The sequence below is a fragment of the Rhinatrema bivittatum genome, chromosome 4 (assembly GCF_901001135.1).
Source record: "Rhinatrema bivittatum chromosome 4, aRhiBiv1.1, whole genome shotgun sequence".
Lineage (NCBI taxonomy): Eukaryota > Metazoa > Chordata > Amphibia > Gymnophiona > Rhinatrematidae > Rhinatrema > Rhinatrema bivittatum.
In genome coordinates this window covers 67,768,077-67,784,460 of record NC_042618.1, presented here as the reverse complement: position 1 = coordinate 67,784,460, position 16,384 = coordinate 67,768,077, and the positions used below count along the sequence as shown (strand labels likewise).

Sequence of the window (16,384 nt, the reverse complement as noted above, 5' to 3'; positions counted from 1 at the left end):
TCTTTTGGAAGTGCTTTTCCATTCTCCCTCAGTGCTTACCTTTTCAGAGTTTACAGGCTAGTGACAAAGACCACGAAACGAGACTCAAAATTAGAGCTTTGAGGGAAAAACGGGTCTAACCAGCCAATACAGAAAAAGCGGAAGACTACCCCTGATCTCGCGATCACCACCAGCTGGCAAGCGAATGGACAAACACCTACCAGCTTTGGCGGGATGCAATCTGAATCCCGCGCGTCCTGAGACCCGGAAGTGCGTCACACTTCCGCGTTTTAGCGCAGAGAATCATTCTAAGCGGAAACCCAGGTGTCGCCCTAGTCTGGAACCTGTGTCCCTTCCTTTGAACGAGATCATATAGACTAGCAGGAGCAATAGCTCCTGCGGTTTTGTGAGCCTTGCTTCCTACGGTTCTGTATGTGTCAGACAGAATGTGTGGATTGCCTGTTCTTTGTTTCAGTTTCAGTATACGGACTTCCAAAAGCGTGTTTCTGACTTTCAGTACACATAGTAGGGATTTCCCGCATGCAGGGTAAGTGCTTTAGGATATAGTGTCCTCTTTATGTTGAATTGCTTGACATATGATGTAGTCTATGTTTTTCAGATTGTATTCAGTATATAACTTTTCAGGCAGCGTATACATAATATCTTCAGTTTTTATTTTAATTTGTAGCATATGATTTTATTTCAAATCTTTCATAAACGTGCTGTATGTATTTTACTACATAATTTGGCGTTTATTCGTTTTCAGGTTGAATGATGTTTCGCTATGGCACTGATGTTTCGCCATAGCGAAACATCAGTGCAGCATATAAATTTTACAATTTTGATATTCCTTTTGATTTTATGTATGTGCGCGTGTATATATTTTATAGTGTTTATAATTCAACATAAATGGTTCACTGTCATGGATTTCCATTCCCAATATTTTTATCTTTTCTAGCATTTCTCTTTTAAAACTGACGAGTACATTTTTAAACACAATAGCAATTAATTTATGAACACTGTAATATTCAGCTGTACAGTTTCACTATGCAAAAATATAGTTTTAAAATTTTTCTAGGTAGATTTTATTAAATTTTTCTTAGGCTACCAAAACTGGGCATCAAGTAAAATGGTGATGTAGTTTAATACAGTTATATTTCTTGCTTTAGGACAGATGAGTTCACTCGTTCCTCCTTTGTAGCAAGCAGAGCTCTGAACTCTGAGACAGAATAATAGCGTCTTGTAGGATTATTGCTATATATGTCTCATGGTTTTCCGTTAATATCTCTATAAAATAAAATATTGGATGGTATTATTTCTTGATTTCTTTTATTGTTCCCTAAAAGGCTGTATGTCCATATTTGAAAACTCATAAACTAGAGATTTAAGCTAGAAGAGGGAGTTTTTCTTTATCTCCTGTTCAAATGTAGTGGAGAACTCTTTGAAGGATATAGTGGAGTGCACCTTTTATTTTGACCAAATAAAAGTGAATCTCTTTATAAAAGAGGAGATGTAGTACTTTTCTTAAGGGTTTGATTTAAGTTAAATGTTCACTCTCTGTAAGCATGGAGATAAATATGTTGGCCACTTCAGGATTTCATGCCATTTGATCATGGACATTTCTTTTTTTTAACAGGGCAAAAGACTGTGAGGTTTAATAGAGTAACACATTTTGTTGAATTGTAGTTTTTAAAATCTATTAGAGTTGTCTTTTTTTGTATGCTAAATCTTAATGTAATAATGTGGTGTGTTTAAAATCCTACCACTTTCTAATATGATATAGAAGTTCTGTATCTGAATATTATTGTGATATTGCAATAAATCAAATAATTATTTACAGTTTGAAAAGAGAAAACAGTGTTAGACACTTCAGCATGCTCATTTCAAATCAAAAGATGGTATTGCACCAATATGTTCCCCTCTGGAATTTGCAAGTCAAATTATATTATTAATAGTAGTAGTAGGTTAATTCTGAAATATGTAAATCTGTCTATCTGAAAACACTTCAACAGTCTTTCTCCATTCTCCAAAAACTGCTCTTGCTGTGGTCCCAAAAGCTGTTTTCTTATTTGGTGCTTATTTTAGGTGGTTGCCCTTTGACCTCTGTGGTGCTCTTTTAGGAAATAGCCCTGGAGGGTCAGAGCACTGGTGAGAGGGAACCTAGTTCCAGACATGCATTACTTCTTAAATATGGATGCAAATATTGGGGGTGGGGGTTGTTATGTTTTCCTCCAAAGTATAATGGTGTTTGCCTGCAAGAAAAGCAATTCACCATATTTATGAGAAGACCATATAAAATATTACTGCAAAGGGAACCATGCTTTGCTCTTTGAAAACAAGTTTCTGCAAGCTTTCAGCTCAGTGCCTCTGCTGAAAGCAAGCAGTTCACAGATATAGGGGCTCTTAGTTACTAAAGCTTTTTTTGTCCCATTCGTTTTCTTTGGGGGGGAAAAGCCTAATAAACTAGGCTCCTATGCAGGTCATGCTTGCTAGCAGTTGTCTATCAGGGCAGCAACATGGTGCAATATCTTTTGCCTCCTAGTAGATTCCTAGATCTTTTCTAACCCTTCTACGCACTGGCTTTGTGACTGGTGAGTTTAATGTAGGGAAGCATCGGAATCAAACAATAACTATGTATAACCCGGGATGGTGAGCTCTATTCCTTGAGTGCCACAAACAGGCCAAGTTTTCAGGATATCCACAATGAATATGCATGAGAGAGATTTTGCATGCAGTGGAAGCAACTCTTTCTCATGCATATTCATTGTAGATATCCTAAAATCCTGGCCTGTTTGTGGCACGCAAGGACTGGAATTCGCCATCCCTGGTCTATAATAACTATCCTCTGTATTTATTTGTGTCCCATATGATTGCTACTTTTAGGTTTTTTTTGTAAAAGCTTTAACATGCTTCAAGTAAATCTTTTAGGTAACTGAGGGCTTGATTCTAATTCTGGACTTAAACTAGTGATATTTAACTCAGCAGCACCCTATTTAGTACTGAAGGTCAATTTATCTATTTATTTAAGAAGTATATAGTTTGCTTATCAACATTGTAGGTGGGTGACAAGTTCATTCATAAAAAAAAATTAGACAATACAAAAAAAATACACCACAAAACTCTGCACTTCTAATTCCATTAAGCACAGCAGATGCAGAAGAGGATCTCCAAGTCAATAGGGGCCTTCATCTTGCATTAACATCCTCAAAGATCAGCAGATTCAGAGCCAAATGCTTGTGCAAATAGTAGTCTTTAATTTTTTCTTGAAAATGTTTTCCGAATGCTCCACTCTTATTTCTTTTGGGCCAGCCACAGAAAACATTTGTTAGCATTCTATTTCTGTCTATTTGAATAAACAAAAAAAAAAAAGTTACATATTTAGAAAAGAATTGTTTATAAACCACCAAAACAAACAGTTCTTCAGGACTCCTTGCCCAGCACTGCACTACTGTGGGTTTCAACAATATCTTTATTCCTGTCTTTCCTTATCAGAGTTAAAATAAAGTTACAGATTCTTTCTGGCCACCCATCGTTATGTGCTTTCAGGGAGTTGGTTCAGCAGTAAAATTCTGTAGCTACTTAACAGGCAAGAATATAACCTTAGATTAAATGTCATCTCTCTGCAATCTGTTGCTTCGCCTCTTGAGAGGAAGATGACACCCCCTGCCTTTGATCACGTCTGTTTCAGATCAATGCTAATCACTCAAACCTCTCGAAATATACTTTAACAGTATACATAGACCATGAAAGCAGCAGTATGTTAGAGCTGTGGTGGTAGTGTTTTATATCTTACCAGATGCACACATTGGTAATGACGATCATGTGATCATGATTCGGTTTGTTTCTTTTGGTTGGGTTTTGGGTTTGTTTGTTTTTTGGCAAGATGCTGCAGTGGTTTGCTATTTCCTTCTGCAGCACAAAGCACTTGGGTCTTCCTGGGCAATCTCCCATCCAAATAGTAGCTAGGCCTGACCCTGCTTAACTTTCAGGATCTGACCGGATTGACTCATTGTAGGCCTGATGTAATCAGTTTTACTCACAATTGTGAGTATATATTTTTTTTTTTTGTGTGTTGCAAACTTTACTTACGATACAACAAAAAGTTTGTGAATAAATAAATGTGCACATTTAATGCCCTTGCATGTAAATCTAATGCTAATGAAGACATTAGCTATTTATAAGCAATTGATTTTCTGCTTTTCCTTTAAAGGTAGACCGAAGACAAATTACATAAATTAACAAGGCATTGAGTACATAAGTAATGGATATATATAGATATGAGGCAGCTTGCAACTAAATATGTAAAAAGTGGGTTACATTAGGTAGTAATAAGGAAATGGGTGCATTGGGTATAAATTGCAGTTCTATAGTTAGGTTAAAGAGGTAACCCAGAAGTAGGAGAACCTTCTGGAATTTGCAGTCAGGAAGACTTTCAGTGGGCAGGTACTAGAAGGTGGGTCTCTGCTGTCATGTCTGGGGAAGGCGTAGCCAAGCTTTGACTTTATTCCAGAAGATGAGGTAACAAGTTTCCAGGTGTAGCGTCCAAGGTAACTTGTGCCATATTTTAGGGGTAGAATAGCTGAATGTGCAAAGTCTCATGCATATTAGTCTAGCCGAAGCCAGTAGAGGGGAGGCAGAAGGTCCTGTTGGAAGGATCAAAGCTCCCTGGTGGAGGAGAGCAGAAGTAGAGTGAGAGATCTTGGGGCCAGCTGATTTGTGCATGACAAGACAAAGCAAAGTGTGGTAAATTTTTAACCAGCTCTCAACCAGGAGCCAATGTAGCTGAATCAAAACTGACTTAACAGGGTCAGTAGATTTGGCCCCTACCAAAAATCTAGCTCCTGTGCTCTGTAAAAGTTAGATATGTTTGAAATTGTGTGGTGTGATGCAGAGAGGTTCACAGGCTTAATCCATATTTATATGTGCTCTAAGCATTTTATTTTGTTTGTTAATGTGCACATTTCATGTATTTTATTTATTTAAAAATGTATAGACCACTGAGGCTACATACATACATGCACAATGTATTATATACCAGCTTATCAAAATATAATCCGCACAAGGTGGTGTACAACAATGCGCATAGAAATGTTACAATCCAGTTAAAAACATCACTAAATACAAAACCTGAAGCCCCCAACTAACCCCAACCCTTATCATTGGAACTGCCAGATTTTATTTAAACCCCCACCTAACCAACCTCACAAGCCCAGCCACCTAGAGGAAGAAGATTTCCCCAAAAGGATCCTCCGCTCCAGCATGCCCACCTGGAAGTGGCCATATTTTCAGTTTAGCGCACTTTTTAAACTCCCGATGCATTAGCATACCATTAGCTCACCTACAAATCTTTTGTAGTGCATGAGTAAAGAAAATGTGCACTGGCATTCAGGGTGATGTAGCTGGGCGGAGCAGGGTTACACAGTTTTAAGTTGAGTATTGGACAGATGTCTCCTCATAGCTCCAGGTGAGTATTATGCTCCATATCATATAACATTGTTTACATTTGTCATTTATATTGGGAGGATCCACAGGTATCTCTGATATCAAAGACCTAGAAGTTTCCCTGAAGCTCAGAATAGCCCAGTTTCCGACCGGGATGATTGCAGTTCTTAATTCAATTAAAAATGGTCTGCTTTGTGAGGCAAAGGGACCATGTCTCATCTGGAGAAGGCTTGTCAGCCTTCAGAGGCATGTAACGACTAACCCTTTCTCTCTTTCAAGTCTATTTTAAAATGCGCCCATACGTGCGCATATCGGCGCGCGAGCGAGGATTCGCTAGAATTTTTAAGTGTGCACGCACTTACGCACGTATGTTTTAAAATACACCAACCGCACGCAAGCATGCTCCTAATTTTAAGAAGTTACTCGAGCACAGCTGGGGCGTTTGGGTCTTCAATAGGCCCTTGTCAGCTTTTTCATGCGTATGACAGCAAATTTTTAAAACATGCTTGGGCGAGGCAGATTTCCAGTTAAATTGGACAATCTAGTGAACTTAATAGCAAGATCTTTCAGACCTATCTGGTTGTTAATCCTGCACGCTGTCCAGTTGTCTTGGACCCCCCTCGCCCTGTCCTATAAGCCCTAAAACTGGAGATCTACAGGCTTGCTCCTCAGCAGGAGCAGCAGTAAAGTTACGTGGATATCTAGTCCGTGCATGCTGCAGGTTTCATTTTTAAAATTCAGAGTTATGCCCAAACTCCGCCCCCTCCCCTCGTTCCTCATGCGGCACAGATACGTATGCATGGATGTTGCGGCTTGATAAAATCCGCATGGCTTGCATGTTCTGTGATTTGGAGTGAGACACAAGACAATTATTTGCTTCAGCCATGGAAAGCCCACACTATTGACTATTAATAAAGGTAAAAGGCAGGTAGATACCAATGGCTTTGAGCCCCAAAACCTTTTTTTTTTTTTTTTGCTTAATATGATTCGTCCACTTCTCACTAGAGCCCTTTAGATAAATTATAATGGGCCACGGCTTTATCGCCTAGAATTAAAATGGCCCGTTTGCAGGAAACTCGCAAACATGCTTTATCAGTCATTCGCTCATCCTTCTGCAATGTCATTCCAGTGAAGATTAGGTTAAATCAGGATTCAAAAATATATTTAGGAAGAAACTTAAAGGGTGACTATTTCAAGAAGCGTTTGGGTAATAGCCAAGATACATCGAATTGCTTCTTGTCTTTAATGTTAATATAGGCAGAAAATAAGTATTTTAAACGAATAAGAAACCAATATTCAGTAAGCCATTTAGTGGACAAGTTATCCGACTAAAGTTAGCTGGATAATGTCTCCCGTTTTATTCAGTGGGAGAAATGCCCTGCTGAATATACTTGTTTAAAGGTATCGGCTAACTTAAACCTTACCAGCTATGTTTGAATATAGCTGGTTAGGTTTAAAGTTGGCCGGATACATGTAGCCGGATACCGTGCTACTTATCCAGATATCTTAAAAAAATAAATAGAGGGAGAAATCCAAGGGCCCGCAGCTCTTAACATTTTCCTTAAATTGCCCCCTCTTGCCAGCGCTCCAGAAACCTTACCAGGCCGTCTTGGCCTGCACCACGAAGTAAGCCCTCTCCCAATTTTACTCCAGCGCTGCACCTGATAGGCAGCATTGGAAGCATAAACTGAGCGTAATTTATGCTTCCAGTGACGGCGCTGGAGCCGCCGGGAGCGGGTGAGTGAGACCCACACTCCTGGCAGGGATGATTTTGCCAAGGGGGGGGGGGGAATAACTTTTTGTTTGAGACTGCAGGGGGTTTTCAATGTCCAGGGAGAAGATTTTGTAAAATGATGGGGGAGGGGGGACAGGCCTGCCCAGTAATGTTTCTGGTTTGTGGAGCGCTGGCGAGAGAGGGCACTCTTAAGGAAAAGGTTGGGATGCGTGGACCCTTGTGTTTCTTTTTGCTTTTTTTTTTTTAACTCTTCCTGACAGCACTACTTACCCAGATATGTTTTAAAGATATCTGGATAAGTACAAGTTATCCAGTCACACAGCAGGTCTAAGGTTATCCAGCTGACCTATCCGGATATACCTGATATTGGGCTCGGTTAGCCTGATATCTCAGCCCCTCCCTGGAATGCCTCTTTTTTTTTTTTTTTTTTTTTTTTAAATGACAGAGTGTACCACATTTGCTGTTTAGACAGATAACTATTGAGTTATCCATCGAAATAATAGGTTTTAAATGAGGACCCCTACATGTTCATTCTCCAAGTGAACCAAGAAAGAGAAGAAAAAATGCACAGATGTTACTGTACCTTTTAGCTTTCAGGGCCTCTTAGGTCCTTAAGGTATCCAGTTTTATTTTTATTGGTTCAATAAGGAATATGACAACCTGCAAATTATCCTCCTTTTTTTCCTGGGAGCCATACAGGAACTAACATCTTAATCTCAAGTGCAACAACACCACTGCAATGAATTGTGACTTTAGGGGGAAAAAACCCATTGTAATAAAATTCACTACTTAAAGATTCCATGTGTGCTACTGTACTCTTCTTGTGGATGTTATACTTGTTATTGACTTATCTTTTTTTTTTTTTTTAATAATACACAGGTGTTTCTAAGATGTTAGAGAGCATCCTGAGACACTTTGTCATCAAATAAGTGAACGACTTCGGCACCAACAGAAGCAAAATGGCAGAAAACAAAGACACTAAACCTAAGAATGTTGACGTGAGGCCCAAAAGCAGCCGCAGCAGAAGTGCTGACAGAAAGGATGGCTACGTGTGGAGCGGAAAGAAGTTCTCCTGGTCACACACCACTGAGAGCTTCCCTAGAGCCGAAGCTGGATCTGCCGCAGAGAAGGCCAGGGAAGCTGGCCAGAGCCCTGAGCGGAAGCACAGCTGTTCCTCCCTAGACTTCGACCTAGATCAGTCATGTGGCTGCAGATTTTTAGGTCGCTGTCTGAAGCAGAGGTTGCAGGACGCTGTGGGGCAGTGTTTTCCCATAAAGACTTGCAATGGCCGCCACTCTTCAGTGCTTGTGTCCAAAAGGAAAATTCATATCAGCGAGTTAATGCTGGATAACTGTCCTTTCCCACCTAGATCAGATCTAGCCTTCAGGTGGCATTTAATTAAACGGCATACTACCCCAGTTAGTCCAGAGCTGGAGGAAGATCTCCTGAGTGAACTGGAATCTGAAGGTGAGGAGAGGGCTGGACAGTCCCGAGAGTGCTGCTGGGAACAGACAACAGGGTCTTTCTGTTCTGGACATAGTCATTCTGGTGAAAGAACCAGCAAGCACGGTTCACACAAGTCTGATGCCAAGATGGAATCTGTCACCACTAACTTGCTGAAGAAAAGTACAGAGGAGAGCCTTATTGACTCAGCTGATGAAGTTGTAGCACTGTGTACAAGTTCAAGGAAGAGAAATAAACCCAAATGGGAAATGGACGAGGAGTCATTTCAAGAAGGAACACCTCCTAAATATCACACTCAGATTGATTACGTCCACTGTCTCGTGCCGGACCTGTTCCGGATCAATAACAATCCCTGCTACTGGGGAGTGATGGACAGATATGCAGCCGAAGCCCTGCTGGACGGGAAACCAGAGGGGACATTTTTACTGCGGGACTCTGCCCAAGAAGACTATCTATTTTCCGTTAGCTTCAGGCGCTACAGCCGCTCGCTTCATGCCAGGATCGAACAGTGGAACCATAACTTTAGCTTCGATGCACACGATCCATGCGTGTTCCATGCTCCTGATATCAGCGGGCTGCTGGAGCACTACAAAGACCCGAGCGCTTGCATGTTCTTCGAACCTCTCCTGTCCGTCCCTCTCAGCAGGACTTTCCCCTTTAGTCTCCAGCACCTGAGCAGGACAGCCATTTGCAACTGTACAACCTACGATGGCATTGACACGCTCCCCATCCCGCCTTCCATGAAATTATATCTCAAGGAATATCATTATAAGTCCAAAGTTCGAGTGCGCAGGATTGATGTGCCAGAGCAGGGGAATGAGAAATGAGCTGTGCTGGTGTACTGTCAGTGGTGGGGGAGATGATTCCCCCCCCAAACAGATTTCAGAAAATTGAACAGTAGTGCAGGCCCAGTAGTAGCCAGATTCATAGAGCAGCGACTGCTTCCATTTGATGCAGCAGTTTAAAAAAAAAAAAATATATATATATATATATATATAAAAATCATTTAAAATGTTTTTTATTCCATTTTGTAATATCTGTTGTGCTCTTATCATCGGGCATTCATTATTAGGTAATTGCCATTGTTGTACCATTAGATGCTGTTGCTGCCTGCGCTGGCCATTTAACTACCATTATGGGCATCATAATGCACAGTGCTGTAAGTACCATAGCTTGAATAATTTGACAAGCCCCTTATAGGCTAGGACTTTGTGTCCATACTAACTATTTACCATTATATATAGACATACCTCCTAGGCTACTTTTTAAAGACCTTTTTCTAAGTGAAGGTTTGCAAATTAATTTGGTTGTCATGGTTTGTTGATAACAGTAGTACACAGAAAGATGGATATCTGAATTTTAAAGCAGTTTTAAAGCAGTTTTACCTCATGTAGAAATATTCAGAATCTTTTATAGAGTTCTGACAAGTCAGATACAAATGTTTTGAAATAAATGGAACAGACAATGTCACAGACAAGTCTGCAATTGTATGCACTGTAAACTGACACATCTATTTCCTGTCGTCTTTTGACATTCATTGCACTATTCTATTAAACCTGCAGAACGCTTGTGTTATCTGATATTTGTGGCATTGATTCTGTGCTGCATGCGGAAAGTGCATTTCTCTTTTGGGATATAAAAATCTAGGCTGAAAATGAGTTGAAGTAAGACAGTGCTGTGTGACTGCCCCTGGTCACTTCTGCAGAGAAGAACCATGTGGGTTATAAAAAGCTCAGTGCTGCTTCCAGACAGAGCCTTAGAAGTTGCTAAATTGTTCTGGAGCCGAGGGAAGACGTTTTACAGTCGGCTTTCATGGCCACTTAGCTGGGGAGAGAATGGCTCGGCTGAAAGTCTGCTCAAGCTTGCAAAGCATGCACACTCTGAGCCGGGCTGCGAGGAGACCTATCCAGAAGTGGGTTCAGGCTGCTGAAGCAACATAAGGCGCACACATGACATTTTCACAATTGCAGGGGCTATTTTAGTGTTCTCGCCTGCCGCAGGCGTACTTTACACTCGTTTTCTCTTTCAAAGTGAGCGTCCAATACGTGAGCTATTTGAAAATTGCCCTAACATCTATTTCTTTCCCCCTGAAGTTATTTTTTTATTTATTTATTTGATTTTGCGACATTTAAGATGCCCTGGTTAGAGTGACTTAACAAACTCTCTGAAATGATAGCAGCAATAATATTTTTTTTTCTTTCTCATTTATATTAAGGTCTGGAGCTGCTATGTGTGTGTGTGTGTGTGTGTGTGTGGGGGGGGGGGGGTTTGTTTGTTTTGTTTTGCTTTTTTTAAAGCTGTTTCTGTTCCAGGCAGTGGTGACATTGCAAGACCTCTCTGCTCGTTGTTGCTTAAATAGAAGGAACTCCCATTCCACAGTGCAGCAGAGAAACCACTACAAATTGAAAAAGATCTGAGCAGTGCACCCTTAGCCATGTTTATCTTGGATCCTCAAAAAGAGAATTTGTAGTCGTAAAAGAATTGGTCGGATTACTTATCCGTAAAGACTGGACTCTTGCTCCATATCTCACTCAGAGCCATAATGTGGCAGTTTATTAAAAAATATCTGTGACTCGCTTATCTAGTATCCTAAGCGAGTTACAATCATACATTCTTAAGCTAAAATTTGACATTTAATGTAAAACCAGCAAAAATTTCAGCTATCCTGTAGGGCAGGTATATCAATCTGATGAACGGTATTGGAGACCTTACTCCATTGTATATTTAAGCAGATATTTATCATAAGAATGCCAAACAGCTGTCACGTCAGAAATGGCAGAAAAAGCTGGTGAAGTGGAAATAGTTATCAAGGGTGCACAGTAACTCGGAGGGCAATTTTTTAAGCCTTGACTTTTACGGTGTTGAAAATTGCGGTCCTTCAGTACAACTAAATATTTATTTATTTATTTATTTATTTATTTATTTATTTTTGGTTTTATATACCGGAAGTTCCTGTATACAATACATATCACTCCGGTTCACATTTAACAGAAATAACTATCGCCGGGGAGGCGGTTTACATGGAACATATCGAATATAATGAACGGATAATAATCAAGGTAAAATCTATTATGAAACAACTAAGATCAACTTAGAAAACAACTTGAAACATATAACTGACGCAATATGAACATTACAATAATGCTGTAAGACAAGGCTGAAAGTTTGTTCTTCTTGCTTTTAGCTCTCTGGGAAAGCTTGATGGAAAAGCCAAGTCTTGAGTTTCACTTTGAAAGTAGTATGGCACGGTTCAAGGCGGAGGTCCGGTGGTAGTGAGTTCCAGAGAGACGGGCCTGCTGTGGATAGAGCACGTTTCCTCAGGGTAGATTTAGCAGGTTGGGTGATCATTCTATTCTGGTATGCCCTTCTGGTTGGTTTGTTAGAAGAGTGTAGTTGAAGCTGGAAAGTTAAGTTGAGTGGGGAGATGTTATGTAATGCCTTGTGAATCATCGTGCAAGTCTTGAACTGAATCCTATATTTGATGGGAAGCCAGTGGAGATGCTGGAGGATTGGGGTGATATGGTCCCTTTTTTTGGCATTGGTAAGGATCCTTGCAGTAGCATTCAGAACCATCTGGAGTGGTTTGGTAGTGTATGCTGGAAGGCCTTGCAGGAGTGAATTACAGTAGTCTAATTTGGTAAGGATGATGGCTTGGAGTACTGTGCGGAAATCCCTGTAGAGTAGAAGGGGCTTTAGTTTCTTTAGCACATGTAATTTAAAGAAGCATTCTTTTGTAGTGTTATTTATGAATTTATTGAGGCTGAGTCTGTTGACTAGTAGTACTCCCAGATCTCTGACTTGAGGTGCGGTGGAATATCCTGAGGCGTCTGGAGAGTTGCTGGATGTTGGCAGGGTAGAATGCTCCGGTGCTATTATGAGAATTTCCGTTTTTTTGGTGTTTAGCACCAGATTGAGGCTGGTTAGAAGATCGTTGATGGATGATAGGCATTTTTTTCCAGTAGGCCATGGTTTTTTGTATGGTCTCCGTGATAGGGATGAGAATTTGAATGTCATCCGCGTATAAGAAATGGGTGAGCTTGAGGTTAGTAAGTAGATGACAGAGTGGGAGAAGGTAAATGTTGAAGAGGGTGGGGGAGAGTGATGATCCTTGTGGTACCCCCATCTTGACTTGGATGGGGTGAGATTCCTTGTTGTTTATCTTAACTTTGTATGTTCTGTTCTCTAGGAAGGACTTAAACCAGTTGAGAGCTGCTCCAGTGATGCCGATGTCTGTTAGTCGTTGTAGTAGGCTAGGGTGGTTCACGGTGTCGAACGCTGAGGAAAGATCCAGCAGCGCGAGGAGACAAGGATGGCCTTTTTCGAGATTGAAGATAATGGTGTCCGTTAGTGTGGCTAATAAGGATTCGGTGCTCTTTTTCTTTCGGAATCCATATTGGTTATTGGTGAGGATATTGTTGTCTTCGAGGAATTCAGAAAGTTGTCTGTTGACAATTTTCTCCATAATTTTAGCTAGCATAGGGAGGTTAGCTATGGGTCTATAGTTAGCCAGATCTGTAGTAGGAAGGTTGGGTTTTTTGAGTAGAGGTTTGAGCAGTGATAACTTGAGTTGGTCAGGAACTTGGCCTTGGGCAAGGGAGCAATTAATGATATCGGCAACTGGCTTGGCAATGATGTCATGGATAGAACTCAGCAAGTTTGATGGTATATGGTCTAAGGGGTGAGAGGACGGTTTTATCTTCTTAATGATATTTGCTATTTCTAAGGTGGATGTGGGTTCAAGAGATTCGAGCAATGCTGTGTGTGTGTTGGGTTGAGAAGCGGTTGCTGTATCTGATTGTTGGCTGTGGTTGCTTGCGAAGCTTGCTTGCGGTGTTGGCCCTTTGAGGGGGGTTACGAGGGCTGTGATTTTGTTGTCGAAAAAGTCGGCAAGTTCTCTGGCTTTTTTTAGAGCTTGGTCATCTGGGATGTTTGGTCCGGGAGGTTTAGTGAGGGCTGAGACATAAGAGAAGAGTGCTCTTGAATCAAATGAGAAGTGGTGTATCTTTTTGAGAAAAATTCTCTTTTGTTTTGTTGATTTCGTTTCTGTAGGTGTTGAGGCATGATTTGTAGTTGAGTAGGGTTGTTGTAGATGGGCTTTTACGCCATTGGTTTTCCTTGCTTCTAAGCTCGTGTTTACGAGACTTTAGTTCTGTGGTGAACCAAGGTTTCCTGTTGTCTTTGTCCGGGTTGATAGACTTTGTTGTCAAGGGACATACTTGATCTGCAACCTTGTTGGTGATGTTGATCCATGATGAGGTTGCTGAGTTAGCGTCGGTGAGGTCCAGATTCATTAGTTCTTTGGCTAGGTGTTTACTTAGGTGATCTCCTGAACACTGTTTCCTGACTGAGATGTTAATTGTTTGGGTTGTTAGGGGAAGGGGCTCAATGATCTTTAGCATTGAAGAGATGACTCTGTGGTCAGTCCAAGGAACCGCAAGGCAGGTTGGGGTGGAGTGGGATGTAAGACCTTCGTTTATAAAGATCAGGTCTAAGGTATGACCAGCTTTGTGGGTAGGTTCTGTCACAATTTGTCTGAAACCCATATGGTTGAGGGAGGAGAGAAGGGTTTTGCAGTTGGAGGAATGAGGTTGGATATCCACGTGGAGGTTGAAGTCTCCCATCAAGATAGCCGGTTTTTCTGAATTTAAGTGTTTTGCTGTTAGTTCTATGATTGGGGAGGGGTCTGATTCTAAGAGACCGGGATATGGGATATGTGCTGCACCCTGCATTGCTTGCCCTTTTAGCTACACACACAGATCTGTTAGGCCAATGTTATATTGCGCGTTGGCTGCAGCGCACGGCTCAACGCACAAATGGACACACGTCCGTAACCTGTTTGCAAAGTGGGGGTTAGCGCGGCCAAAACACACGGCCAATTCAGAGCGAAGGTAATAGCGCATATCCCATGTAAATGTAGGTTGATGAGGCTATTATCTATTCCTTCCCAATGCCCCCCAAAAAATGTGCACCCGTCGTGGACATTTTTACTCACCAAAATTAACGCCTGCCTGGTGATATTAAGTCGGAGGAACTAAAAAATTAGAAATCCCCCCCCCCCCCCCAAAAAAAAAAAGGGTGCCAGCAGTCAGGTTAGGAAAAGGGACGCTCTAAAATTGAGAGTCCGTTTTCCTAACCGGCTGACGGCCACCTCTCCCGGGTGCCCGCTGCCAAGGAGGTGCTAGGGGGCGCGCAGTTTCACCGAGCACCTCCTTTTTACCATGGCATCGGATTTCAATATTAAATCGGCACCCGGGAGAGGTAGATCGACGCACGTTAAGGGAGCGTGCGCGTGATCATGAGCACCCCTTTAACGAGCGCCAAAATTGCATCGGCCTGGTGTGTTTATTTTCCATAGGAAAGCTACTGACCCAAAAAAGGCAAGCACGAGTTCGTGGATACTACCTGCTGCAAATACGTACACAGTTTCTCGTTAAAAATTGGTGCAAAGTCTGCTGGTAAAAAGTAAATGTGGATTTTGTCCCAATGCAGATGGCCTGAAAATTGCCCCCCTAATTTCAGAGTTATTTACGCTATACTTCTAGGTTTTGTGCAGGCCATGAGAAACCTTTTTTTTTTTTTTTTTTAAATTTCCTCCCCAGTAATGCTTCAAATGCCTGGAAGCTGTTCATTTACCAGAGGGCTGCCATACTCCGGGAGTTCAAAGGATCATTATCTGTGTTCTCCACACACACGGAGAGTTCAATTCCGGAGTCTATCCTCCTGGGCAGAAGGCCGGCCCTTCTGTAATAACACAACTTTTTGTCTTAATGAATAATTTTTATTAGTAAAATGCAAGAAATTAATATATAATTAATCTTTCTTAGAAGCAGCGTAGTGCATCTAACAGCAAAGTACTACCTAGCCTGTTCTGCTCTCTCGCTTCCCCTAATACAAGATACATTATTGTCATATATACATGTATGGCTGACAGCGATTTTTTTTTTTTTCTCTTGTTTGGGATGGCTCCCTTATTTGGAGTGGAGAATTACTCAACCTTTTACCTAAACTAATGATGTCAAAATACTGTTATCTTTGTACACTCCCTTCTTTCCCTGCTCAGTAGCTAGGCCTTGAAGTGTCAGCAAGTTTCTACACAAACGACTTCTGCTTCTCATCCAAGGTCTGCCTTGCCTGCTCATAAAGGCAAAATATATTCTTTTCTCTTGTGCAAAACTGTTCCATTAATTTCGTTATTTAATCCAGGTTATTATCAAAGCTTATCAGGGAGCCATGTGCTCCTGCAGCAACTCTTTCATAGGCTTCAGGGAACAGAGGCAGATCATAGAAAATACCTTTATTTGTTTAGCTACCAGCTCCTTTCTACTCTTAACTTCCAGCTTAGCTCAGACTGGGGCAGATTCTTATCGCATCATGAGCTTTCATTCGCAACTGTAAAGAGTTTTATTCCACATTTTTATGACTTTTATCTTCCCCTCTCGATTCCAAGCATTGCGCAGAAAGTCCTTAGGGACCACAACCAGCCTCTTCTCTCTCTCTCTCATATATATATATATATATATATCTATGAGAGGGGGAAGATAAAAGTCATAAAAATGTGGAATAAAACTCTTTACAACTGCGAATGAAAGCTCATGATGTGATAAGAATCTGCCCCAGTCTGAGCTAAGCTGGAAGTTAAAAGTAGAAAGGAGCTGGTAGCTAAACAAATAAAGGTATTTTCTATGATCTGCCTATGAAAGAGTTGCTGCAGGAGCACATGGCTCCCTGATAAGCTTTGAATTTATATATATATATATATATATA

The 16,384-nt window shown here is 41.1% G+C and overlaps 2 protein-coding genes across 2 annotated transcripts in view; one reads left to right on the top strand and one right to left on the bottom strand.

Moving 5' to 3' along the window:
* Positions 1–3,509, bottom strand: part of WDHD1 (WD repeat and HMG-box DNA binding protein 1) — a 247,833-nt gene extending 244,324 nt beyond the window's left edge. The window contains exon 1 of the mRNA XM_029597432.1: positions 3,489–3,509. Within this exon, the coding sequence (XP_029453292.1) occupies positions 3,489–3,509 (21 nt within the window). The remainder of the gene's footprint in view (positions 1–3,488) is intronic.
* SOCS4 (suppressor of cytokine signaling 4) lies at positions 173–10,200 on the top strand. The gene is made up of 2 exons (XM_029598283.1): positions 173–526; positions 8,036–10,200. Exon 2 carries the CDS (start codon positions 8,116–8,118, stop codon positions 9,445–9,447), a length of 1,332 nt encoding a protein of 443 aa, XP_029454143.1. The 5' UTR covers positions 173–526; positions 8,036–8,115; the 3' UTR covers positions 9,448–10,200.
* Positions 10,201–16,384: the final 6,184 nt, after the last annotated feature.